At 40.3% G+C, this 27,255-nt stretch overlaps 2 protein-coding genes across 5 annotated transcripts in view; one reads left to right on the top strand and one right to left on the bottom strand.

Annotated features, from left to right (window-relative positions):
- Positions 1-15,665, bottom strand: part of LOC108697669 (uncharacterized oxidoreductase YjhC) — a 93,083-nt gene extending 77,418 nt beyond the window's left edge. For all 4 annotated transcript variants that reach the window (XM_041571464.1, XM_041571465.1, XM_018227925.2 and 1 more), the window contains exon 1: positions 15,341-15,665. The gene's annotated coding sequence lies outside the window, so the exon portion shown is untranslated. The remainder of the gene's footprint in view (positions 1-15,340) is intronic.
- Positions 15,666-15,786: 121 nt separating this feature from the next.
- ptmap12.S (prothymosin alpha like S homeolog) lies at positions 15,787-19,958 on the top strand. Its single transcript, XM_018227927.1, has 5 exons — positions 15,787-16,026; positions 17,292-17,366; positions 17,461-17,521; positions 18,955-19,064; positions 19,216-19,958. The coding sequence occupies exons 1-5, from the start codon at positions 15,976-15,978 to the stop codon at positions 19,282-19,284; spliced, it is 366 nt and encodes a 121-aa protein (XP_018083416.1). The 5' UTR covers positions 15,787-15,975; the 3' UTR covers positions 19,285-19,958.
- Positions 19,959-27,255: the final 7,297 nt, after the last annotated feature.

Genomic DNA, 27,255 nt, shown 5'->3' on the forward strand with positions numbered 1-27,255 from the left:
CAAATGATTGAAGAACTGTAAAAAATATGAATGAAGGGCAATTGAAAAGTTGCTTAGAATTAGACATTCATTCAACATACTAAAAGTTAACTTAAAAGTCAAGCACTAGTGATGAGCAAGAATTTTTTACAAAGCTAATTAATTGCTAAGCTAATTGTTGAAAATTTGTCAAGAATTTGTGGTGCAAGTTGCCCATACACTTCAATGCATTTCGGCTAATTTTTGCCCTATAGTTAGTTTTCAGCGAAACTGGTCAGATTCGTCCATATGGCTGAGACTGTGTGCCCCTTTTTCTTACCTAGTCATCCAAACATTCTTATTTATCTGTTTTTGCTTACCCTTTTAAATGAAATTATTTTTGAGGATATTCACTTCTGCACCAATGTCACAACTAGGGATGCATCGAATCCACTTTTTTGGATTCGGCCAAAGCCCGAATGTTTCTTGAAAGATTCGCCTGAATACCTAACCCTAATTTGCATATGCAAATTAGGGGTGGGAAGGGGAAAACATTTTTTATTTCCTTGTTTTGTGACAAAAGTTATACGATTTCCCTCCCGCCCCTAATTTGCATATGTAAATTCGGATTCAGTTTGGCCAGGCAGAAGGATTCGGCCGAATCCGAATCCTGCTGAAAAAGGATGAATCCTGGCCAAATCCAGAACCAACTCCTGGATTCAGTGCACCCTAGTCATAACACAGGGTAAATTTTAAAGGGATACTGTCATGGGAAAAAACATTTTTTTCAAAATGAATCAGTTAATAGTGCTGCTCCAGCAGAATTATGTACTGAAATCCATTTCTCAAAAGAGCAAACAGATTTTTTTATATTCAATTTTGAAGTCTGACATGGGGCTAGACATTTTGTCAATTTCCCAGCTGCCCCAAGTCATGTGACTTTGCTCTGATAAACTTAAATCTTTTCCCCCCAGCAGCCAAACAAAAGAACAATGGGAAGGTAACCAGATAGCAGCTCCCTAACACAAGACAACAGCTGCCTGGTAGATCTAAGAACAGCACTCAATAGTAAAAACCCATGTCCCACTGAGACACATTCAGTTACATTGAGAAGGAAAAACAGCAGCCTGCCAGAAAGCATTTCTCCCCTAAAGTGCAGGCACAAGTCACATGACCAGGGGCAGCTGGGAAATTGACAAAATGTTTAACCCCATGTCAGATTTCAAAATTGAATATAAAAAAATCTGTTTGCTCTTTCGAGAAATGGATTTCAGTACAGAATTCTGCTGGAGCAGCACTATTAACTGATTCATTTTGAAATATTTTTCTTTCCCATGACAGTATCCCTTTAAGTTCAGTGACTTCCAGACTCAGTAGAATGCTCTTATGTAGAACCAGATTAGAAAAACAGAACAATCAGCCACCACTAGGTGGTCTTCCTTTCCTTTCCTTTCCTTCCCTGTCAATAACAAAACCAGTAATATACCAATACCAGCCAGGTGCAAAACCAGCCATTAATTCTTAATTTTGACCAGAAATATAAAGGTAAGGGGTCTGTACATTAGGTTGGTACCTGGAGTGTTCCACATGAGGGTACTGATTGATTATTATGATATTTCCTTAATGTAGAGCACAATGCATCACAGGTAATAAAAAACATTGGAACGGAAAGATGTAAACTGCAGGATTATTCTGCACACAATTTATGCCATCAAGGTGAGGCAGACACACATGCACAGATATTATTGTATAACCAGCAAACAATAGAAAGCCTGGTCATTTAGTATACAGAACACTTGCTTGTTTTTAGTCAAGTCTGCTTAATCAACGTGACCAAAATGAAACCTTGCATCCAAATATGGTATGTCTACCTGCATGGCCAGCTTAACTATCCTACTATCACAGAGAAACATTTTCTCTATAATAGGTTTCTGAATAATAAATCATATTCCTGTACAACAAAGTGAAATGAGGTTAAAATTTACAATGCAATGTCATTAAGTTGTGAACCTGGTAGATGCCATTGGGCAAGGAGGAGTGCCATCTGATAAATGAGCTCCTTGCACCCAAGCCTTGCTACAATGCCATTAACAGGGTCGGACTGGGCAGCAGTACATAGGGAAAAAAACCTGATGGGCCCAGCCAACCCAGACCACTCCCTGCTGGAAACTGGGTACTTCGTCTGAACCCCCCCCCCCCCACACACACACATCACAGCTGCAAAGGAAAGAAGTTAAAGCCACCTCAGTCCGACCCTGACCATTAATAGTAAAGACTTAATTTTCTTCATTAGTATTTTAGCTTACGATGGTTAATAAATATTTTTTTAAAAAATGGAGAAACTGTGTTAGACCTTAAATATTCCTTATTTTACCCCACATATGAAATGAAACATAATCATCTAGAGGTTCATCTCAGAGGAGGGGGGCATTTGATTTGGGCTTCCAGCCATTGGCTCCTTAAAGGTATAGCTGACATACTGTAACCTACATATACTGTTATAATGAGTAATAATTGTTCAGAATTGTCCACTGTATAGTCTACCAACTATTGCTGAACTACAAAACCTAGGATCTTCCCATTGCTTGCCAGATGAGAATTGTGCTTCATTGATAGCTAGAGGGCCTCCCCTCAAGTTGGAGGCTCAGCTTTTTTTGCATTGACCTTGGTCCTTCTTCATATGACACAAAGGAAATTTTCATTAAAAAGTGGTACTGAAAGGCCTCTGCATTTAAGATGCATTATGACAATGGATTCTTGAAGACAAATGAAGGTATATTCTGATAAACCTCGTGCTGGGGGGAGGAATATGAATACTGTGCCTTTGTGGGGGATGGAAGGCAGATGAGACCATGGCAGGGGGTGGGAGGATGCAGATACAATGGAACCTTTGCAAGGGAAATTGAGTGGCATTTCAGTACAGAATGTAAGACACCATCAAAGTGGACGGCACACAAAGAGAATGGCCAGCAAAAAAAGAATGGAAAAACGACACCAGGCAAGAAAAATGGACCTGTGTCTTCTTGCAAATCAAGGCTTAAGTACACGAGCAAGGATTTCTCTACAGGGTGTTTGTTTTGTTTTTGGATTATTCTATAGATACAAAGCTGTTGGACTCAGGTTAAGACACAGTTAAATTACATTCAGCTTTGATTTCAATGGTAGAAGTAGAGCTGATTTTAAAAAATACATCTGACCCTAGAGTAAAGTTATTACATTATGGGGTCAATGTTTCCAACTCCGCTCGTTAAACTGTTCACAGTTCAACCCTGTAAAAATGAGGAGATATGAGAGGAGTCAATGATACTTTAGTATCCTTCAAAAACATACAAAATGCTTGAATTTTACTAACATTTTAGTGTTTTGCATCATGACATAAATCTGCATTCAACATTTACCTTTTATTATTTACCTTTCATTATTATTAATATGTATTTTTATAGCACCAACATATTGCATAGCACTGTTTTCAATGATTTTTATTAGTAAATGTAATTATAAAGTATTTATTTTCTTTCTTTTTTCCAGTTATGATTCTTGAAAGATTGTAGAAAAAGTATTTTCATTTCCCGGCCTGTTGATAAGCAGGCTTCTGATACATTCTTTCAGGAGTCAGGACCGGTAGTGCAGTGAATGTAAACAGCCGAACAAATGGTGCTTTCAATACCAGTTGTAAAGGACTATTTGGAAAGTTGCTTAGAATTACATTTTATTTCACTGATGTCAGGAAACGAGCTTTGGGGTGGAGATCCCCTTTTTCCAATTACTACAATTAACAGCTATTTCGTTATCCACTCAACTTAGGCAGAAACTTCTTAAAGCTTTCTTAATAAACAATTTCAATTGTGATAGACTGTTAAAGGCTTTATATAGGGCCCACAGAAGTAATAGATAGGAAGAAACTTTTGATTTATCACCTTAATACAAACAGAATCTATTTTTTGTTGTTTCTTTTTAATCATGAGAGTACATGTATTTTTAGTGCAATTAACAAGGCAGTGAGCCTCAATTTTACACTGTCACGGTGCATTCAATCAAATTATGGGGAAACATTGTAATCAATGAGGCCCACCTGTTAAATAGGTAGCATTATTAGGCTTATTAATGGTTTTGATATATACTAATTGATTTTGGAACTCTGCAATCCATAAACATTTAATAAACAGGTATGGGACTTGCTATACAGAATGCTCGAGACCTTGGGTCTCCAAGATATGGGGTCTTTCCATAAGTTGGAATTCCATACTTTATGTCTACTAAAATATTATTTAACATTAAATAAATCCAATATTATTGTTTTGCCTCCAATAAGGATTAGTTAGGTTACGTGCAAGGTACTGTTTTACAGAGAAAAAGGACATAATTTCTAAAAATTTAAATTATTTGTTTTTGGGACATGGCATTCCCATGGTTAAGAACTTTCTGGATAATGGGTTTCCAGGAAGTCTTGCTTCTTTTCTAATGTGCTGCATCAAAAAGCAGTTAGATCAAGGGTTACATAAAGTAGTCTTGTTCCGGTACAGTGCTTAGGTGGAAAGCAGCAGTAGTCAAAAAAACCAGCAATCGTTTGTCAGTGTTTTCCACAGAAAGCGTATGGTACAAGCTAGAGCTAAAAGGAGGACTCTGCTTATAAATACATTAACATACAATTTCAGGTATTAAGACTGCTGCTGTTGTCTGCCTGATCACACCAGCGGTCAAAATGACCCATGTGCCACAGGCTTAAAGGGGAACTATCGCAGAAATTAAAATTTTATATTAGCTTCAGCATTATGAAATAAGAAACTTTCTAAATACAGTCAATTAAAAATTCTGTACTGTTTCCGAAATAATCAAGTTTATATTCACTATTCCTCTCTCAGCATCTGTTTCTCCACATTCTGTCTTCATTCAGGAGTTGGGTGTCAGATGAATATTATATTCTAGGCTCCTTTTGCCTAGAAGATGTATTAGAGCTCACTCTTATTAAAATCACCAGAAATCCTATCTCTCTACATGCAGGATTTGTGCAAATGGCAATTATTTTGTATATTTTGTTTTTACTGCAATCAGTTATTTGAGTGAGCTCTAATTCATCTGCTAGGAAAGGAAGCCCCCCTATAAGATATATTGGATATAACTATCAATGATTACCTGGCACCCAACTGCTGCATGAAGACAGAATGAAGAGATGCTGAGAGAGGGATAGTGAATATAAACGTGATTATAAACCGTGCAGAATATTTAATTGATTCTATTTAGAAAGTTTCTTACTTCAGTATGAGGAAGCTCATATTAAATATTCATATTCACGATAGTTCCCCTTTAAGAAAGCATTCCCCAGAAAGGAAAACATTTGCAAGTGATGTATTGCTTCTACAAATTCTTCATGCCTGATACTTCTGATCTTATACTAAACTGTAGAATTAAAACAGGCATTGGCAGGCTTTGCTTTTCTCTGTGGGGTACCTTTTGGGGTTAACAACGGCATATGCCCATAACTATACATACTCAGGCAATGCTTGTGGTTGGGTGCCTGCCAACAGCACTTCCTGTAGAACTTTTAATAGAGTTGTGGAAAGTTTGCTTCACAAGCCCCAGCCTTGGCTCTTGGTAGTCTAAGCAGAATTATGCAGTGTCTGTGACTGGAAGGCTTTAATGCCTGCTGTGGGCCACTTTGAAGAAAGGAAGGGGTCATCATCTTGTGCCACTGTGTGACCCTCTTGACTTTATAGAAGAGAAACACATAAGGACCATCTCAAACTCTGAGGCTTGGATAAATTACAGTTAAAGGAAAGTTTGTACAAAAAAAACACGTACCCCCCACCCCACGTAGACCCCCTCCCCCCAGGCTAACTGCCCCCCCCCTGGGAAATGCCCCATACTTAATACTTACCCCTCGCCGCAGATTCTGGCAGCGGATTTCACGGCATCCATCTTCCCGGGTCCTCGGTAAGCTGACTGGGAGATCAGTATGTCGGAGTATGCGCAGTTGGAGCAATTTGCCGGTTTTTGACAACTGCACATGAAATTTTTCTTTTCTTTTAAAGGAGAATTCAACCTGTTCTGAAGAAACCCCGTACTCCCCACCCCAGGTAGACCCCCCCTCCCTCCAGACTAAGTACCCCTCCGTGGGGAAATGCCCCATACTTAATACTTACCCCTCGCCGCAGATTCTTCCAGTGGAGTTGCACGAATCCATCTTCCACGATCTCTGTAAGCTGACTGAGATCAGTATTTCTGCGCAGTTGGAGCAGTTTGCCGGTTCGCGACAACTGCGCATGCGCAAAATTACACGGAAATTGCCAATCTCTCTGTCAGTTTACAGAGACCGCGGAAGATGGATTCATGCAACTCCGCTGGAAGAATCTGCGGCGAGGGGTAAGTATGGAGTAAGGGGCATTTCGCCGGGGGGGGGGGAGGAGGGAGGGGGGTCTACCTGGGGTGGGGGTACGGGTTTTTTTCAGAACAGGTTGAATTCTCCTTTAAGAAAGCATCCCTTTAAGCGTAGGACTACATGGACGTTTTCGGCGCGTTACAATGTGCTGTGGCAAAACACCTGTCGGATGCAGACACAGCGTCTGAATCCGACAGTCGTGTCGGATTAACGATGCGACTTCATTGCAATGTTAGTTGTATTATCTTCTAAATAATAAGTATAAAGAAATGTTTAATTTCATTAAACTAGTTTGCTATATATTCCAGAATGATATAACCCTACTGTCAGTGGCATAACATTGCTACTGCTGAATGGCAGCGAAAGATTAGAGGCCAGGGGGAGGACAGCTCAGCAGTAGCTCACTTTTCTCAGCATCAGGAATAAATTCTTATGAGCACTCATAATCACAGCAATATTAGTTGTGCAGGCCATGCAGAAGGATTCTAATATGCCTATTTACAAATTTTCAAGGTCGTGAAAGCACGTAAGTAAACAACTGCCACAAAACTGGTGCAACTTTTTTTCTCGAATGCTAGATTAAGAAAAATCTGTGACAGGATATTCCCGAGTCACACACCTAGAGGCACATTGATCAAAGCTCTAATTTAGAATTTTTGTGAGTTTTTAAAAACTCCCATAAACCTGGAATTTGAACAATCGAAATTTGTTTAAAAATGTAATTTTGTAAACTCGGATGAATGTAATTGACCCGAAACTCGAATCGAATTCAAATCTAACTGGATTCGAATTTTAAAAACTCAATTCGAGTTTTTTCTCCAAAAAAAAATCGGTCTGGAAGGCTGCAAAAAACTCAAATTTGATCCCTGGTCTCGCATTGACTTAAACAGCAATGCGGCAGGTTTTAAGAGGTGAATAGAGCATGATACATCTCGAAAATCTAATTTGAATTATTTTAAAACATTGAATCGAATTTGAATAACTTCCTATTCGAATTTGACAGTTTTGACCATATAAAAAAAAATATCTAATTTTCAATTCCCTTGATAAATCTGCCCCCTAGGGTTGCTACCTCACCCTTAAAAACCCGAACACATATGGAAGGCACAGCCTGCATGGCTAATTAGCAATTCATTTAGATGCATGCTGCATTTCTGCATATAAATAAGTACAGTCTACATCATGCATCTAAATGAATTGCTAATTGGCCATGTAGGCTGTGTTTTCCATATGTGTTCAGTTTTAAAGGGGTGAGGGGGCAACCCTACACACGCCAGCAGGAATCACATTGTTCCATTCATTTTCAGTGAGGCTAAAAACTTTTAATGAGCCAGAAAAAAATATATATAATTAAAGCTGTTAGAGACAATTCCCATTGACTCCAATTGAACCTAGCCAGATTTTACTTACCGAGTTTTTTCTGGTGACTTTTCCTGTTTTTATTCTTTAATAAATGGTGACTATTCGCTAATATTTTTTTTTTTTTACTGCGTTTTTTTCTCGAATCGTGAATAGAAAGAAAACCAGACTTTTGATAAATTGGCCCCTTTACCGGTTCATCAGTATTTATAGTGACATCATCTAGAGACTGTCTGTGGGGTCAATGACAATGGGTAGCAGGTGCCTGTTTGAAAGAGTGCCTTAAGGGTATGCCCAACCTACTGTAATTTATAAGAAATTCAGACACCACAGAAAAAGTATTTGGTTGTACAAAAACACCAATGAAGAGAAAAGCACTTTCAAAACCAAAAATAAAATAAACAAGTTCACATTTCCACCATGAAAGTGCTAGATGCCTATAACAAGAGTAAGAAACACACATTCCACCCTGCTGGGCAACCAACAAGCCATTTTTTAAAGTGATGTTGCACATACCTAGTATTTTAGCAATATAAAGGGCAGCTCTCCAGCTTCTCATCCCTCAGTCTCTCTTCATACACTGGCGTCTTTCAATAGATTCTTACAAAATCCCTAAACTTTGTGGTAAGCCTTTATGTCTTCATTAAGGATATATTAAAATCACTTTGGAGTCCTATTACTTTTTCAAAGACACTTGGTTTGTCACCTTATACCATACCGCTGCCTTTAGCCTCATCTTTAAAATGTTAGTGCACAAAGGGCAATTTCAGGGTGGAAATCTACACTTAAGCTGGCCATAGACGCAAAGATCTGATCGAACGAATCATCGTACGATCGGATTTTTACCTGCCACTAACCATTCCGATCAAATAAAGTAGAAAAGAACAGATCAGCCGATGTTCTGCCCCTGACAGCAATCATACGAAAGTTATGGCCGACCAAAGCTGGTGACAGTCTCCCTCTGAAAATCGTACGATCGGCAATACATGCAGAGATATTATCTGCAGCCGACAGAAATCTTTTAACCTGTCCAATCAACCAAACGACCGATCTCTGCCGGACGAAAAATGTCGGGACTCTCCACACACGGTCCGAAAATCGCACGAATCCTCGATTCGTACGATCAGATCTTTGCGTCTATGGCCAGCTTTACACATTTCTGTGCAAAAATCGACTACATGTGTGCAATGACAGGTAAATGGTGAGCATATGGAGATGCACTTAATCGGTTGAATACAGAATTTTCCACAAAGGGTTTGGCCGACTCCCAATCAAAATCCAAATTCTAGTTTGCCTATGCAAATTAGTGAAAATCCCATGGGGTTAAATATATGCGCTGTGAAAAACCTGGCGCTTTTGGTTGTCACATAGTTTAAAGTCATGTGTTCAGATTCAGTTCGCCAGGCACTCAGTTTTGGCCAAATATGAATCTTGGCCAATCAAAGTGCCTGATGAACTGAATCTTGCCAATAAAGGCTTGGGCACAGATTCACTAAGCGTCGAATTTGCGCTAGTGTCTGCTTCGCTCACATCGCAACACTTCGGCAGGCGTAAATTCGCCAGGACAGCACTAATTCACTAAAATCCGAAGTTGCGTCCAGGGTGCCGAATGCTGGCAAAGTAGCGCTAGCGTTACTGTCGCAAGTGAAGCGAAGTTGAACTAGCGTTGGCTAATTTGCATACGGGAAGTTAAAGTTGAATGGATGGATATGTTACAGCAAATACATTACACAAGCCCGGGAAACCTTAATAAAATAAAATAGAGTTGTTATATTGCCCTACACATGCACCCAGTGTATAGTTTATGTGCCATATGTTAGGAAATGTAGGGGGGAAGCCGGGTACCCCAGAAAAAAATTATGATCTTTTGCAGCCTATCACCCTGAAAAATGAAAAGTTGCCAGCGTTTTTTGGGACTTAGAAAAATTTTCAACTATTTTTTGAGGAAGTCCTATCTACTCTATTCCACTTTGACTGGTCTGAGGTGGCGAAGGCAAGTTCGGCGCAAGAGGTAACGTTCAGTAAAATCTGCATCTTAGTGAATTTGCGTAGTTACGTCCCCTCGCCAGAACGCAACTTCGCCAGGTGTAAGGGAGCAAATTACCACTAGAGTCTATCTCCTTCACTAGCAAAGTTACGTCTGCGCCCATAGATCAGCGAAGCACGAAATGATGTCATGCTGGAGAATCTTCGCTAACGTTCGTCACTTTGCCCTAGTGAATCTGCCCCCTGGATTCAGTGCATCTCAAACTGTATACACTGCACCTCTCCTTTGCTAAAGTAGGGCTGAACTGATACAAATATAGTAAGGTGGTATATCTGCTTAGTTTGTTTCCCCCAATGCATTTGCCATAAACAGCAAAAATCACGACTTCTGTTTTTGTTAGCCCATGCCAAAAATGGCTGGTGTGCACATGTCAAATAAATTATTTTCAACTTTTTTTTTTTTTTTTTAATTGCTTCTTTAATAAACAATTAGCCCTTATTACATGTCTGTGGTAAAAGGCCACAGTAAGTTCCTTCTGTTGTCACAAAATAGCTCAACAGTTCTGTCCAGTTACTTAGCAGATAGTTTAGTCACACAACATTTTTCAATTTCTGTTTCCACTACTCAGGTCAAACTCGGCTTCAATGGTTATTCAGATATATGAGGACATTTCTTTACTGAAATTCTATACCTGCTGTTTTGCATATTCTATTTATCTGCTCTAACATCTGTGACATCCAGTAGCCCTATTACTAGCTCATCTTCGATTAACTAGGGTCTCATGTTCCACAGGCTGTCTAGTTCACTCCTCTGCCACTTTTCCTCTATGGAAGTTTAAAGAGACTTGTTTACCCCACTTTGCATCGTTTCTAGACTACGGAGAGAGACGTAATCATGTGTCACACGAGGCTAAAGTGATCCATCTCCCACAGAACCCCAAATACAGTGGTGCTACCAGAAATGTGCTCCCGCTTGGGGCATTGATGCACAGGCTGTTTTATTACCCGTGTTTAATTTCAGTTAGCTCAGGCAACAAAACATCAAACGTTTCCTTACTGCTGGCACTGATTTAAATCACCATCTTTCCCCGCGCCAGAAGGGGGCCACATTGCTAGTGCAGAAAGTGAAGTTGCGCTCTCTTGCTCTTAAAGGTACCAGGAGCTTTTTTTTGCCTGCTTGAAGCAGTCACCTGATGCGATATATTTAAAGTTGCCATGTGTTTTCCCATCAGTTATTTAAATTATTACCAGTGGGAAGGGGACTTTGGACATTTTGTTGCCCACACTGAAAGAGAGAGTAAAAAAAGTGAGAGCAGAGCTTTTTATTCATTCCTATGGGAATTTAAGAAGTGTATTTATAGATGAATGTTAAGAGTTCATTTCATAAATACACTTGAGGTGAAGGCTAATAACTAACACCTATTTGGGCTGCATAGCACACAAATAGTTAAACTGTCCAGCTAGCAGTAGAAGCATGGGTTACACTGCGACTCACACAACAGGGTCAGGGCCTTCGCCATGTGGAAGTGTTCCCTCTATGGTGTAGTCCAACTACATCCCCCAGGCTACTGTGCATACAACAAAAGATGGGCGCCAGGAGGTTCTTGCAGTAAAACAGAAACGGTTTATTAACTATGCACGAGGCAAGTGACCACAGGTTTAGTAGTCACGCAGGAGCTGGGGCAATAGCACATTTCTCACACAGAGCTGCAGGCATTAGGCATTTCTCACAGAGGAAAGGTCTCCATTAGGCATTTGCAGAATTCACACTCATTCCCTCCTGGAAGTTGTCAGGAAAGCAGCTTCTACCCTACAGTCCCTCTTCACTGAGGTCCCTGACTGGAGGCAACACATAAAGCCTCTGGGAAGCTACTCCCTTACTGCAAATCCTTGTTGGAGCTTCAGCTGCTCTTTCTCTCTCACCTCTCTGCCTTTCTCTCCTAGAGAGACTATTACAAGTCTGCCCTAGTGTAACTATTCCTCATTCACGGGGTTACCTGGTCCCCGACTTCTTCTCCAAAGCACATGGGCCTTTCTGGGTCTAACTGTACCCAGGTTCCCCTGAGCACATCCAGCTGGATCAGCATCCACAGACAAAGAGGAAGTGGCCACTCCCTACACACACTATATAGCAGTGTAGCAGGGGAGTGTCATTCTCTCCTGGCAGATCACTCTAAGAAAAAGGTGGGGGCCTTAAAGCTGCAGGGCAGATTAACCCATAGGGGCCCCTACATAACATTTTGATAAATATGCCCCTAAATGTCCCATTGCCCTAACTGTGCCGTAAACCCATATTAATAAGCCCTACCCTAGAGTCTAGGTTGGACTCTGTTTAATACCTCAACTGTCACTGTTCATGCCCAGTGAGTGTATTTGTGATTTAGAAACATCTTAAAATCATTTCCAACACCCACAGCTAATTAACTTAAAATAAATGATTGTAAACAGCTGCATAATGTGCTGGCACTGTATAAATGAATGGTGGTGATCCTATATAGTAGTCATGGCTGGGCATGGCCCATTTGATACAAGTGACTTGTAAATGTTTTTAACAGGAGAGGGAGATGGTGCAATGTTCCTCAAATAAAAAAGTACACATCTGACAGACAAGATGGCTCCTGGAACAAAACAGGTCGTTTATTAATTATTTTCCTTGTTCTTCCAGCTCTTTCCGGCTTTCAAAGGAGGGGGTCACTGACCCCACCTAAAAACAAATGCTCTGTAAGGCTACACATTTGGGGACACATTTTGAGTGAAGGATTAGAATGAAAAATACTTAGAATTTCAACGTTTTTTTTTTTGGCTACTTCGACCATCGAATTGGCTACTTTGACCTTCGACTACGACTTCGAATCAAATGATTCGAACTAAAAATCGTTCGACTATTCGACCATTCGATAGTCGAAGTACTGTCTCTTTAATAAAAACTTCGACCACCTACTTCGCCACCTAAAACCTACCGAGCACCAATGTTAGCCTATGGGGACCTTCCCAATAAGCGTTCTAGGCAATTTCTGATCGAAGGAAAATCGTTCGATCAATGGATTAAAATCGTTTGAATCGTTCGATTCGAAGGATTTAATCGTTCGATCGAACGAAATGGGGTAAATCGAACAAAATGCGGTAAATCCTTCGACTTCGATATTCAATGTCGAAGGATTTTACTTCGATGGTCGAATATCGAGGGTTAATTAACCCTCGCTATTCGACCCATAGTAAATGTGCACCTTATTGTTATTGCTACTTTTTATTACTCATATTTCTATTCAGGCCTCTCCTTTTCATATTCCAGTCTCATATTAAAATCAATGCATGGTTGCTAGGATAATGTGGACCCTAGCAACCAGATTGCTGGAATTGCAAACTGGAGAGCTGCTGATTAATTAGCTAAATACCTCAAAAACCACAAAAAAATTGAAAACCAATTGCAAATTGTCTCAGAATATCACTCTCTGCATCATACTTAAAGTTAACTCAAAGGTGAACAACCCCTTAAATAGGGTGATTCACCCTTAAGTTAACTTATTAGTTACTTTTCAGTTGCACTAGATCTTTTTAATCGTTTTTGAATTATTTGCCGCCTTCTTCTGACACTTTCCAGCTTTCAAATGTCACCGACCCCATCTAAAAACAAATGCTCTACAAGGCTACAAATCTATTGTTATTGCTACTTTTTATTCCTCAACTCATTGTTACTATTCAGGCCTCTCCTATTCATATCCCAGTCTCTCATTCAAATCAGTGCATGGTTGCTAGGGTAATTTGAACCATAGCAACCAGATTGCTGAAACTGCAAACTGGAGAGCTGCTGAATAGGGAAGTGAAATATTTTGTTGAGAAAAACACCTACAGACGCTAATGTATAGTAAGAAAAATGGTGTAAAAAATGCCCATTGGCGTCAATGAGTTTGGTGAATTTTTTGCTGTTTCACGAATTTTTGGCAAAGCGAAACAAGTCAGATTCACCTGTCACTGCTGCTGAATAAAAATCTAAATAACTTAAAAATCCACAAATAAAAAAAATTAAAAGCAACGGCAAATAGTCTTAAAATATAAATTTCGACATCATACTAAAAGTTACGTTTTGAACAACCCGTTTAACGACAAATGTGTCTGCAGTGCTCGGTTTGCCCCTAGCTTACAGGTCCCTGAGGTGCGGCGATAGTGTGTGTCTGAAGGATTACTGGGCGCCCAATGAGATGCTCTTTCAGGCACGGGATGTTGAATTCTGACTAAAGAAATCTTTCTATGGTTCTGTCGCGCTGCTACTGACCAGGATTGCCAGGTTTGGCGGTTTTCCAACCAAATTGGGCTACTAATTTAAAGCGGTTTTTGAAAGTACAAACTAGCCAAGGTACGGATTTGGGCTACTTTTTGAGCCTTTGGCTGGTTTGTTGTTTGGAAACTTTTTTTCTTGCCCTAATGGGCAGAGCCTGCGTCTCCCAATGCATGTTGGGTAATGTAGTTTTTGTCTAACCATTTGGCAACTGCCAAGTTTAATATGAGACTACAATACCCAGCATGCAATGGGACTGACTTGTGTAGAAGTCGGGAGTTACCAGCCAAATTGGGCTTCTAATTTAAAGCGGGTTTTGAAAGTACAAGCTAGCCAAGGTACGGATTTGGGTTACTTTTTGAGCCTTTGGCTGGTTTGTTGTTTTGAAAGTTTTTTCTTGCCCTAATGGGCAGAGCCTGCGTCTCCCAATACAATACCCAGCATGCCCCTAACGTTTTACTTACCCCTCGGTGCAGATTCAGGCCCCCCTCTGTAATATTGCCCCAGGTGACTCTGTCCCATTTTGTTTCATGGAAACATTTGCCAAAAAGTAAAAATTTAAAAAAAAAAGGTGTATTTACACATATATCCATTAATTTTTTAGACTTTTTTTCACTGTACAAACTGTGCTATTTTGGGGCTACTTTTAGGGTTGCCACCTGGCCGGTAAAAATGATGGTTGATCCCAATGTTATTAATAGGGAAAAAAGATAAATATATAGGAAGGCCGGTATTTTTTTCTAGAAAAGGTGGCAACCCTAGATACTTTTGAAGTGCCTCTTGGGCTAGTTTTAGGCTGGTTTTGTAGCCGACTTTGGCAACCCTGCTACTGGCTGACCCGAGCTTCACGAGAGAGCCAGACGTTTCTTTACGTTCCTTATTTACACATATATCCATTTATTTTTTAGACTTATTTTTTCACTGGACTTATTGTGCAATTTTGGGGCAACTTTTGAAGTGCGCCTTGGGCTAGTTTTAAGCTGGTTTTGTAGCCGACTTTGGCTACTGACCGACTCCTGAGCCAAACTTCTCTTTACTTTCATTATTTACACATATATCCATTTATTTTTTAGACTTGTTTTTTTCACTGCACTTATTGTGCTATTTTGGGGCAACTTTTGAAGCGCCTCTTGGCTAGTTTTAGGCTGGTTTTGTAGCCGACTTTGGCTATTGACTGACTCCTAAGCTTCACGAGGGAGCCAGACGTCTGTTTACTTTCATTGTGAACAAGTAAAGACCTTTGTTTCCCAACTAAATTCTACATGACGTTACGTGTCACCGCAAATAGCCCTCAGAGTCCTCTCCACACGAGCCCTGCTGTTTATGCGAGGGAAAGGCGGCTAAACACAGGCCACGGCAAGATGTTTCTAATACTATGCCATTACCTGATAAATGAGTCGCTGCTTTCGCTCCACAAATGGTAACACCGGAAATATTGGTTTTAAACTCAGGAGAAAACAGAACCCCATCCCCCAGAGTAAGATGCGCTCCAAGCAGCACACTCCTTCCCCTCCGAGAGATCCCTCATAACAAACCAATAGTAACAAGAGAATAGAAAACAGGACGGACCGTGGTACCAGCCAGTAACAATGAGCCGTAACAAAGGGGCCAGGTTTATGCCATTCAATGACACTGCTTAACCAATGGATGCTGAGGAGCATCTATTCAACTGAACAGGGGTCATTACCATATTGGGCGGGGAAAGCCCCGACATCCAGCCAATTGCAACGCGGCTGCCTAGGTAACTGTACGGGGCTGGATTATGTTTCATAATAGACAGTTTTGTGCGCAAACCAAAATGAACACACATCGTCCAGTCAGCCAGTCAAAAAGCCAGAATCGCTATAGTCCCGCCCAACTACAGTCCGTATTTAATTCTCTGCCTGTGGTACAATTGTTTCATTCCTCTCCACTGGCTCGTGCGGTTGGTTGGTGACTTATTTCCATCCATTCGTCACTCGAAAACCCGGGAGGACTTTTTCGTTTTTATCTTTTCCCTGAATTAAAACTCGCAAAGGAAATGGCAGATACCGACGTTGATACCACCACCGCCGAGGTCCCCGTCACCAAGGTAAAAAAAACGCCTTCGCTGCTGTGTTCTCCGTCTGCCCCATTGCCTTTCCATTGTTCGCGGCAGGTTTCTTTGTTGTCCTTCCGCGCACGCGGTTTGGCCTGTGAGGGGGAGCGAATGACCTGTTCCCTTTTTTTGACGCCTGAACTTTCACGCGCCGAGCAGAGCGCGCTCGGACACAAGGAACCTGTCAGTGATGATGGGAGTTTGGGATTTTCTTCAGAATCCCTGCGCTCAACGCCGGCGTAGAGAGAGGGCAATGGGGTTTCATTGAGCCGCTGATTTATAAGGAACTTATTACGCTTCTCGCTTTGCTCGTTCCTTCTCCTTCCGCGCATTGTGTTGGCTGCTTTGTGTCTCTTTATAGAAACAAGTAGTCCTTTTGTTTAGCTCTAATAGCCTTATAGGAATCGCTTCTCTATCCTGCCGGGCGCAACCATAGCTACCGGGTAGACGGGAGGGTACCAATATCTCATAGAGTTGGAGCATCCCAATGCGCCCTATACCTGTGTAAAGGTGTTCTGCGCGCATCGTTTATGTAAAGTTCTGTAGCTATATCTATGTGTTCTAAGGTAAATTGTTGTTTTTTTTTGTTTTAATTGCCACCCGCCTCCCCCTCTTCGAGTCTGCCACCTGCGCTGGCACCGTTCCAGGCTTCTTGAGAAGCGCTTGAGTTCAAAAGCTTCAGGGAATCGGCGGGAAGGAGGGAGGGGGGTGTGCGCGTGCGCGAGAGGAGGGGGTAAAAGTGCGGGAGAGTGAGCTGAGGGGACGCGCGCTCTCTGGCGCTCGTGCACGGTTTCCTCTTGCGGAGGCGGAGAGCCGAGAAGATGGCGCTGGAAAGCGCGAGGCTCCTTTGTCTTTCGCGCACTCTCCCTCCCTGAGCGAGAGGCGGCGGCGCGCCTGGCAGATGTTGCTGGGTGCACGCGCTTAATTAGCTGGTGGTTTTGCTTATTCTCCTGCCACTTGCTCTCTCCTAAGGCAGCCTTTTTATATAGAGAATTTATTATACACTAGAACATCCCCTGATTTTTTTTAACTTTCCCTGCATTTTACATTGTTGTTTTTGTGGTCCCACTTTTATATTATGCTTAATACATTTTCCTGGATTTTACACCATTTTTCTCTGGTCCCCTGAAAAACGTAAAAAGGGAGTTCTACTGTAAATCCGTAATAAACCGCAATATTTGTTTGTTTGGTTTTTTTCGAAAGTGTATATCCTGAATCTTTTTAGATTAAAAATGATTTTTTTTTTTTCTTCTTTTAAGGATCTTAAAGAAAAGAAAGAAGTGGTAGAGGAACCAGAGAAGGCAGAGAATGGAAAGGGAGACGCCAATGGCAAAGTAAGTGTCTCTGCCCCTTTAAGTTGCTGTCCAGGAAGGTGCCAATGTGGGCAGGTGCTGAACATGACTTCATGCTTCTGTTTTTCCCCTATAGGAAGAGAATGGCGCTGACCATGGTGCACAGAATGAGGATGCAGAGGAAGAGGATGAAGAAGGTATATATTATGTGCCCCAGATTATTCTATTATAAAAAAAATAGCTTCTAGAAAAGTCTCTAGGCCATGGTTGGCTAAAGAATCCCATTAGGGGGATCAGTGTAGGCCTTTTATATACAGTTCAGTAATATGGAAACTTGAAGTCGTCCAGCTGGTGAGCTACATCTTCTAAGCAGACTAACAAGAGTGTCCTTAGTGTGCTCTGAGTTGTAATTCAACGGACATAAACCACAGTGCTCATATTGCGTTAAATGAGTGATCTCTATTGTACAAGCTTTTAGTCTTCACAATGTGACTTTCTTAAGAAAATCAAACAACTGCTGAACTATTGCCCTTTCTACATAGAGCACCCAGGGCATTGACTTACACTTAAATAGGCAGGGTACACTTGTATACACCCCTACAAAGTAAACAAAATAAGTTCAGTATATATTAAGTTTTAGTAATGGAGACATTTTTTGCTTTCACACTTAGTAACACCATCCGTTTTATTCAATATGAGCTCTGTATAAACAACCCCCTTCATGTCCTTCTGACTGTTAAGGCTTACAGATAAGTGGAAGCCTATTATGCAGAGGGATTGTCTGCACAGCTATTCTAATCGCCTACCAAATAAATGAGAGAAATAGAAGATATGCCAAGTTTCTTTTTGCCCTGTTTAGCTGATGAAATGTCAACAAAGAATTTTCTCTGCAAATCAAAATAGGCAAAAAATAAATATTTCAACTAAAGCCCTATTCACTGTGCACTGTCCTTTAAAGGGCACCTACTGGGCAAAAATATCCCCAAGAAAAGGTGAGGGTTAACAGAGATAAATGTAGTTTTTTTAATTGCATTCTTCCATCGCTGGGCCACCCGCACCAGGAGGGAGCTCCCGATACAAGCAGCCATTTTGGGGCACACACATGTGCATAATGAACGGATGCCGCAACTTGCTCATTATGTGTATGATGCGGTATTCACAACATGGCCGCTCCCTCCCAATGCAAGTGCCTTAGCGCTGGTGGGGGGCAATTTCGGGGGAAAAAAACTACTGTTACCCCCCCCCCCCAACCTGAGTGTGGTTTATATTAGCTCACACCTTTGGTTGGGGATAACATTTTTGCCCATCAGGTGCCCTTTAAGCATCATAATGTTTGTATGTGTATTCACGTATGTTTAAAGCAAAATATTTAACTGGCTGCTGTCTTATCCTTCTTATGGATCCACACACACAACAAAGATAAAGACACTGTCATTAAACATTGGGACCCCTTGACTCTGGCAGCCCCCCCCCCATCCCATTTAATAAATACCACATTTCTTGTGGGGTGGGGGTTGTTATAGAGGTCCTTGTATAATTCTTCATATCTTGAATATTTACTTTGATTAGGTGTCTTACATGGTTTCAGTTCTGAAATATGCATTTAAAATGACCAATTCCAACCTTCCAGGTGATGTAGAAGGTGAGGGTGAAGGAGAGGATGAAGAGGATGAGGAAGAAGGTGAGGGAGATGAAAATGAAACAGATGGCCTTTCAGTAAAACGTCCTGCAGAAGATGAGGTGAGTGCACGTTGCCATTATGTTGTATTGTTGCCGTGCATAAGGTGACCTTGCTTGCGCTTTCACTTACTGATGCAGCTGCTTGCTCTATTTTTAATCTGACCTGTGCAGCTAGTAAGGACTGTAGCTAACCTCGTTGTTTGCGTTACAGGAGAAAACTGAAACTAAAAAACAGAAGACAGAAAACGGAGACTCCACAGAAGTGAAAGAATCTGCCTAACTCTCCTTCCAGACATTTTATAGCTCAAGTGACATGGTTGACTTTAAATTGTAGAGAATGTGCTTTATATCTGTACATTTTACAAAACGACGTTTTTTATATACTGTAAACCTACATGCACTAGAGACCTGTAACATCGCAGCAAGACAGCTAAGGTTTTTTGTAAAATGTTATTTATTGGTGCTTGTTTGTACTGGTTAACTGCTTCAATAAAAATCAACTTTTTTTTTTTTTTTTTTAAAGTGGTACAGCTTTGCTTTTGTACATCATTGAAGCACATGTCTTATCATATTAGTGCAGCCATGTGTATTCTTGAGTGAAGCTGCCTTCCTGTAATATAATGGTGGTAGGCTAGAACGTTCATATGCAATGAAGGCCAAAGATGTGGATCTTATTTAGCCAGACTCAACCTGGGTATTCTGTATAGATCTTTGGGCTTAATTTTGTTGCTGTTCGGTATATAGTTGTGGTGCAAGCAAGGCTTGACAATTGCAAGGTTCAATATGTAAATTTCTGTGTATCCTAAAGTGTGTGTTCTGCAGAGATTTTGAGGCATCAACAGTGTAGTTTTCATCAATTGTAACCAAGCTAAAAACTGTATACCTCATTAGTTTATGCTTACCACTACTTTGTATATTCAGGTTAAGTACTATAAATAAATCTTTTATATATAATAAACGAGTTTGTGCTTCATTTACACAGCAATCTTCTAATAATGCATATAGCCTTTCTTCAGTGATTATGTGTGTGTGTGTGGATCTGACTGCTTGTATGAAAAGCACCGGAGCTTTGCAGGAAAGATCAGTGATTACAAATGAATATAAACTGGGCGCTTCCCCACCTGTAACAGGTTAATCAAGCTGTTCTCACATATTGCATCATCACCTTGGTCTAAATCATCAACTGAAGTATCGTTCTACAGTATCAGTTTAGCAGGTGACACCTGTGCAACAGCCATAAAGGGCAGTGTTGCAATGTTTAGTAAATTAGATCTTATCCTATTTTGGATGTAACATTTGAACTAGGGATGCATCAAATCCAGGATTTGGTTTGGAATTCAGACGAATCCTTGTGCATGGCCGAACCAAATCCTAATTTGCATATGTAAATTAGGTGTGGGAAGGGAAATCACATGACTTTTTGTCACAAAACAAGTCCCACCTTTTCCTTACCCTCCCCTAATTCTGTTTGGTATTCGGCCGGATCTTTCATGAAGGATTTGGGGATTCGGCCGAATCCCAAAAAAGTGTATTCGGTGTATCCCTAACTTGAACAATCGCACCTAATATACAATTGCTCAGGCTGCTGTTATGAGCACATTGTCATTTACCTGTTTATTGTTTTGTGATCATTGCAGATGCTTCACTGGGGGGGTCTGAGGAATTGAGGCATTTGTGGCTAAGGTTAGCAATTAGGGATGCACCGAATCCAGGATTTGTTATGGGATTCAACCTCTTTCAGCAGGATTTGGCCGAATCCGAAAGGAAATCACGTGACCTTTTGTCACAAAACAAGGAAGTAAATTTTTTTTCCCCATCCCACCCCTAATTTGCATATGCAAATTAGTATTCGGTTCTGTATACAGTCAAATCTTTTGTGGGTTCGGCCGAATCCAAAATAGTGTATTCGGTGCATCCCTTTTAGCAATGGTATTCACTGGAGGGGCCCCAGATACTGAATTTTCACTTTACTTGTACTGCTAAGATATTGATGAAAGACTTGTCCTGCTCGGTTCTATTACCCAATGTCCGAGGAGGGGTAGAATTGAACAAAGTGTTGGAGCCTTTCTGCTAATCTGTTTAGGTGCCACCAAGACAGATGGGGATTATTCTTTTGCACATTCATATTAGCAGTGTTAAATTGAGAATAAAAAACTAAATGTTAATTTTAGGAGAGCACTTGCCAGTTTCACATTATGTTGTGTGGGAAGGTTCAATTTCCTCTTTTACATAGTAACGTAGTAAGATAGGTTTAAAAAAACACACATGTCCTACAAATTCAACCTTTTAACTTTTTTTTTAACCTGCCTAACTGCCAGTTGATCCAGAGGAAGGCAAAAAACCCCATCTGAAGCCTCTCCAAATCCTAAATTGCATATGCAAATAAGGGGTGGGGAGGGAAAACGCGTGACTTTTTGTCACAAAACAAGGAAGTAAAAAATGTTTTTCCCTTCCCACCCCTAATTTGCATATGCAAATTAGGATTCCGTTCGGCGTTTCGCCGAATCTCTCGCAAAGGATTCGGGGGTTTGGCCAATCCAAAATAGTGGATTCGGTGTATCCCTAATTAAAATATATCCTTGGGAGTGTTTTCTACCCAACTATGGCGATGTGCTAACAAGTCAGGTATTGCTGACCAGGCCTGTGAGTAATTGTATCAATTATTATAGTCTATAATGTGCAGGTATGTCCTTATGGACTGGGTGTATCAGCAGAATATATATATATATATATATATATATACATACATATATATATACATACATATATATATATATATATATATATATATATATATATATATATATATATATATATATATATATATATATATATATATATATATATATATATATATATATATATATATACTATAGTAAAGTCTATAGTGGTTAGGAACAAGGTTACCAAAAAAGTTATTTTTAAATCCCAGAACAAGGTAAGTGTCTGGGGTCATGTGGAATTAATTTAAATTAATCTTATTTATTACCCTTTGACAATTGCATAATTCTGTGAGTAGACATTCCTCACCTGTATTTCATGGTTTTATACCAATATTAATTCCTGCACCCCTTTCCTGGTGGCTGAAGCATGTCTGCATGTGCCAGTGCCTCACAAACAGAGGCCAAGGTACCCTTGCTATCCATATCTAAAATATTTTTTCCTTTAAACTAAATAAAGGAATGTCCTGTAATAGTACCCTGCCCTCCATTATTACTGACTCTATGGAGTATAATGCTTGAAAGGAAAACTATACCCCCAAAATGATAGTTTACATCATATTAAGTGGCATATTAAAGAATCTCACCAAACTGGTCTATATCTTTAAGTAAATCTTGCCCTTTTACATCTCTTGCCTTGAACCACCATTACATGATGGTCTGTGTGCTGCCTCAGAGATCACCTGACCAGAAATACTGCAGTTCTAACTGTAACAGGAAGAAGTGTGGAAGCAAAAGACACAATCTGTCTGTTAATTGGCTCATGTGACCTAACAAATATAGTTTGTTTGGTATGTTTGTGTGCACAGTGAATCGTATGATCCCAGGGGGCGGCCCTTATTTTTTAAAATGGCAATTTTCTATTTATGATTACCCAATGGCACATACTACTAGACAAGTATATTATTATGAAAATTGTTTATTTACATGAAGCAGGATTTTACACATGAGTTGTTTTATGCAATATTTTTTTATAGAGACCTACATTGTTTGTCTCGGCACAAATCAGCATTTAATTTCTAGGTGCCGGATATGATTTGCCTTGAAAAATTTCCCTTTTTTTACCCTCCACTCCTCTACAGAGCACATGTAAAGTACGGCTATCGCCTCTTGGGTTTTACAGTGTCACTGAATGGTAGAATAGAGCATGGGTTGGCAACCATAAAACAATTCATTTTTATTATAGTCAATAAATGTTCCACCACTATACATATAAAGGAGACCGTAGGATCAGCAAACAACTCTTGTTTTCATGTACCCACCTCAAATTTGCACCATTTTCTTTTTCTTACAAAGTATATTTAGTTTGAGCAGTATCTATAACGGGTAATGGAATGTCAGGTTCAATGTTTACTGAATATCTAGTATCCCTACAAAACCGATGTGTGCTGTCATGCTGTAGAAGATGATGGTTACCTGCAGATTGGGTAATGGAACTGGAGCTTATTCTGCCCTTGTTGCTGCATAACACATCTACAGTTTGCTTCTCTACTGTAACAATGTCAACCTTATTCACCCCACTATAGCAATTCACAGCACTTTCAAGTCTGTAACATGTTTTTGTGGATTTGTTTGGCAAACACACCTGCTGACGTAGAATGGTTATAAATTGTGTTCATACCTCTATATAAAAAAAAACCTTCATATGGTACTAACATAGTTTTACAAATTTCTAGGCTTGGGTTTCTGCATATAATTTTTGTTTTTCAAAAGAATCCTGCACTTTCATGAAACCCATTGTGTTCAAATGGGACATCAAAATAATGTGTTTACTGAAATTGCTTTCTATTCTTTTTAAACATTGTGTATATGGTTTCAGGGTAACATATCTGTGCAGTTTAGAAGATTTGACCATATTTCAGGATTCGGCAGAACCCCAAATCCTTTGTAAAAGGTCCAGCCATATACCATACCTGATGAAAAAGGCCCGAATCCTAAACTGAATCAGGGTCGGAATGGGCCGGTGGGACACCGGGAAAAAACTCTAGGCTTCCGGCTCTAGTGGGCCCCGCCGGCCCAGATCCGGAACCTGGATTTCTTTCCGTGGCTTCTGTCTCAGGACCCCACCTCCGGACTCTGAGGGCTACTGCCTCAGGGCCTCCCTTCCGGCAACCTCATTGCCGCTCGTGTGCGCAAGTACTCACTCACGCGTCAGCGCACACAGTTTTTTGCCGCAACCAGACAGTGCGTGCGCTGACACGCATTTGCAAGTGCTCATACGAGGAAACTTCGGGCGACTTTGAAAAACTAAGCGATCCAACTGCTACCCCGCTGGTGATTTAGATTCTAGCCAGTGGGATGGCAGTTCGGGGAGATTAGTCGCCCAAAGAAGAGGCAATTTGCCGCCAGGCGACTAATCTCCCCGAATCTCCACATGTGTCTCTGCACCTTTAACTCAAAGTTTATCTGTGAGTGAATCACACGTTTGATTGTGCCTACAGTAAAAGTGGAGGTTCCTCTTCCCACAACAGTCATGACACAACTGATATGATTGTTTCATGTTTGGGAAATTTTACAAACTCTTGAATGTCTATGTTTACTTTTGGTTTATTCTCCTTTTGCTGAAGTTAATTCTTAACACCTCTGTTTCAGATTGCATGTTGTCATGTAAATCTACCTTGGGTAAAAATTCATTATATGTTTGTTAATTTAAATGAAATATTGGCAGCACTTACAGTGTAGCTGAAGCCTCTCCCTTTCCACCCTGAAGAGAAGCTATTTGCAAACCAGGTAAACTGTTTTACGCTACCAATTCTGACATCCAAAAGAACCCTTGTTAGTTTTAAATGGGATTCCCCTTCAGGCAAGTCTGTGCTTCTTCAGGGAGGCACTCCTTCCGTATAAATCCACAATCCTGTACTAATTGCTCTACTACACCAGATGTTAAATGGTTTCACCTAATTTATCTTCTTTGTGTTACACACTTAACCTGAAACTGTGAGTTTCTTTAATTTATACCCCTTTAGCAAGGTCACAGTTGGTAACTTTTATAAAACATGGGTAAATTCAGTACTGGAGGTGATCATTTAGTTACTTTTGTAAACAGTAAGGATAATAGAAGTGTTGTGACCAAATAAAAGCTGTTTATATATACAGCGCTATACAATGAGTTACGAGTTATGAGTTTTACTTTGGATTGATTTAGTGATGCAGGCACAAGATAATTTAACCCTGAAAACTCCTTATCCAAAAGCTCTGAATTGCAGGAAGGCCATCTCCCATGGACTCCATTGTAACCAAATCCGATTTTTAAAGCGGACCTGTCCTTTGCAAATTAAACATGGAACACAAATGATTTTTTTCATTAAAACATCCATACCTGTTATAAAGGTGTTTAAATATCGGACCTGTCAATCAAATATTATCTGCTGAGGCATAGAGGTGGGGCAGTTAATTACTTTCACTTTCCATTCAGTAATTCCTACATATCACTGCTCTCCCCACTAGGCATGAGCATTTGGTCCCCCATTCTGGTGCATACACAAGGTTTTGGGGTGATACACAATTTGTCTTAAAAACAGTGTTCACAAAATGGCTCCTGCCAGCTTGCTCCAAGACTGAAGCAAACAAAATTTAAATAATAAATATAGTGTAATTAAAGTTTATTTTGCTCAACTAACATGATATTAAAGAATTTGGAATTATTTCTTAGGGTGACAAGTCCCTTTAAAAATGATTTCCTTTTTCCGTTTAATAATGAAACAGTACCTTGTACTTGTAAAATGAATCCTTGCTGGAGGCAAAACAATCCAATTGAGTTTATTTAATGTATGTAATGTTGATGACTTGATGTGAGGCCATGGGTGTCTGCAGAAGGGGGCAAGAGGGGGCAATTGCCCAACCCTGACTTTTCCAAAAAATTGTCTGTAAATTGAATTCCCAACAACACAAGGCATTTTTGTATACTTCCCACACAAGGCAAGCCTTAATTAGGTAATTGTCATGATACAGGCCTGTAATAGTTAATAAAACAGGCCAAGGTATCATGAGAAATATTTCTGCCAGCATCTAAATCAGACACATATTAAGCCTCTTTTCACTATGACTGTGGTCAGAGGGGTCAGAGCTGTAATGCCCTTCTGTAAGCCCTGGCTGATAAGAGCCATTTCATGGGGAGGGGGAAGCCCAAGGAATGAGAACTTAAAGTTCCCAGTAAGACCCTCAAAGGTGAAGTGAAGGTCACATATAATGTATACTCAAATATATTTATCCTCACAGAACCCATACCTGTTGTACCAACAGTATAAAAAACTGGTGATGGGCTCAAGGAAATTTCAGCTTTCTGATGAGTCCAAACATGACTAGGTTTGGTACTCTGTATATCAGATGTGAATATCTGGGCAGGGGCAGGTCACACAGTATTGATGTTTAGTATCTATGGAATCCCTGAGAGAATTAATAACCAATGAATATAATATCATATCTCTCCTATGTTCCTATAAGGAATTATGGTCATTATATTCTTGGTCCAGTTCCTACTCACAGGAGGTCATAAAAACTCAATCTGTGTCCTGCTAGGCCACACCCCCTTACATTTCTGAGGGAGGGGGGAGTGTGCAGTTACCTGATGCCCTGAAATCACTAATAAATAGTCAGCTCTTCTGACTAAACTTTGAATTTACTTTGGAGGACCAATTGCGATTGGAAGTTATCCTGTTTGTTTCCCCTTGCCTCCAGGACCAGGAATTCTATATCTTTTGAGTTAAGTATAGGCTTTCCATGTTTTCCCTTTTATTTTAGAACTGTTTGTAATTGTATTATTGAATGTATGTCTCTTTTTGTAACATCTTTTGTATATTGCACTGTTATACCTTTTATAATATTAAAGAGAATTTAATAAGATTGTCTTTGATGCTCTAAACGAACCTAGCCTGAAAGAGTGTAACTGTGAGCCTTAACCCTCTGCATGCTGAAGTACTTGTTGAATCAGTAGGAACTAACTGACTATAGTGAGAGAGTGTTTAATTCATTGGTGTATTGTGAGTTATTACCTGTTAGAGAGAATAGGGGAATCGTCACATTAGGTTTCAATCGCCTGTGAATGATAGATGGTGGCAGCGAATGAGTGTTGTGGGTGTTGGTTGGTGTTTGGGGTGCTTTTGTGTTAGTCTAACCTGTGTGCAAGGTGGGTGAGAGACCCCTGATAGCCACACCTAAAGTCACGTGCGGCTGGAAGTACCGTATCCGTGACAGTTATCTTCTGCATTGGGCCACCCATCTTCATCAGTGAGTGCGAACAATTTTCATATATACATTGTTTATGTAACAGTGCCGAGAAAGCTGATCCCCTTTAGAGACGGACCAGGGGCTTTGCACCCAGGTCAATTTTCATACAGGGTGAGCTTCGGCTTTTTATTCGAAATAATTAAATACTGATAGAGCAGCGGGTTTTTCTTCTTGTTTATCTTCCGCATTGTCAAGAATAAGTTCATCTTCAATGGGATGCTACCCTATGTGATATAAGCTTACTTGCCCCCCTCCCTGGAAAATTTTCTGTGGACACCCATGTGTGAAGCGTTACTACTGGCCTG

The sequence above is a fragment of the Xenopus laevis genome, chromosome 7S, assembly GCF_017654675.1.
Source record: "Xenopus laevis strain J_2021 chromosome 7S, Xenopus_laevis_v10.1, whole genome shotgun sequence".
NCBI classification, from domain to species: domain Eukaryota; kingdom Metazoa; phylum Chordata; class Amphibia; order Anura; family Pipidae; genus Xenopus; species Xenopus laevis.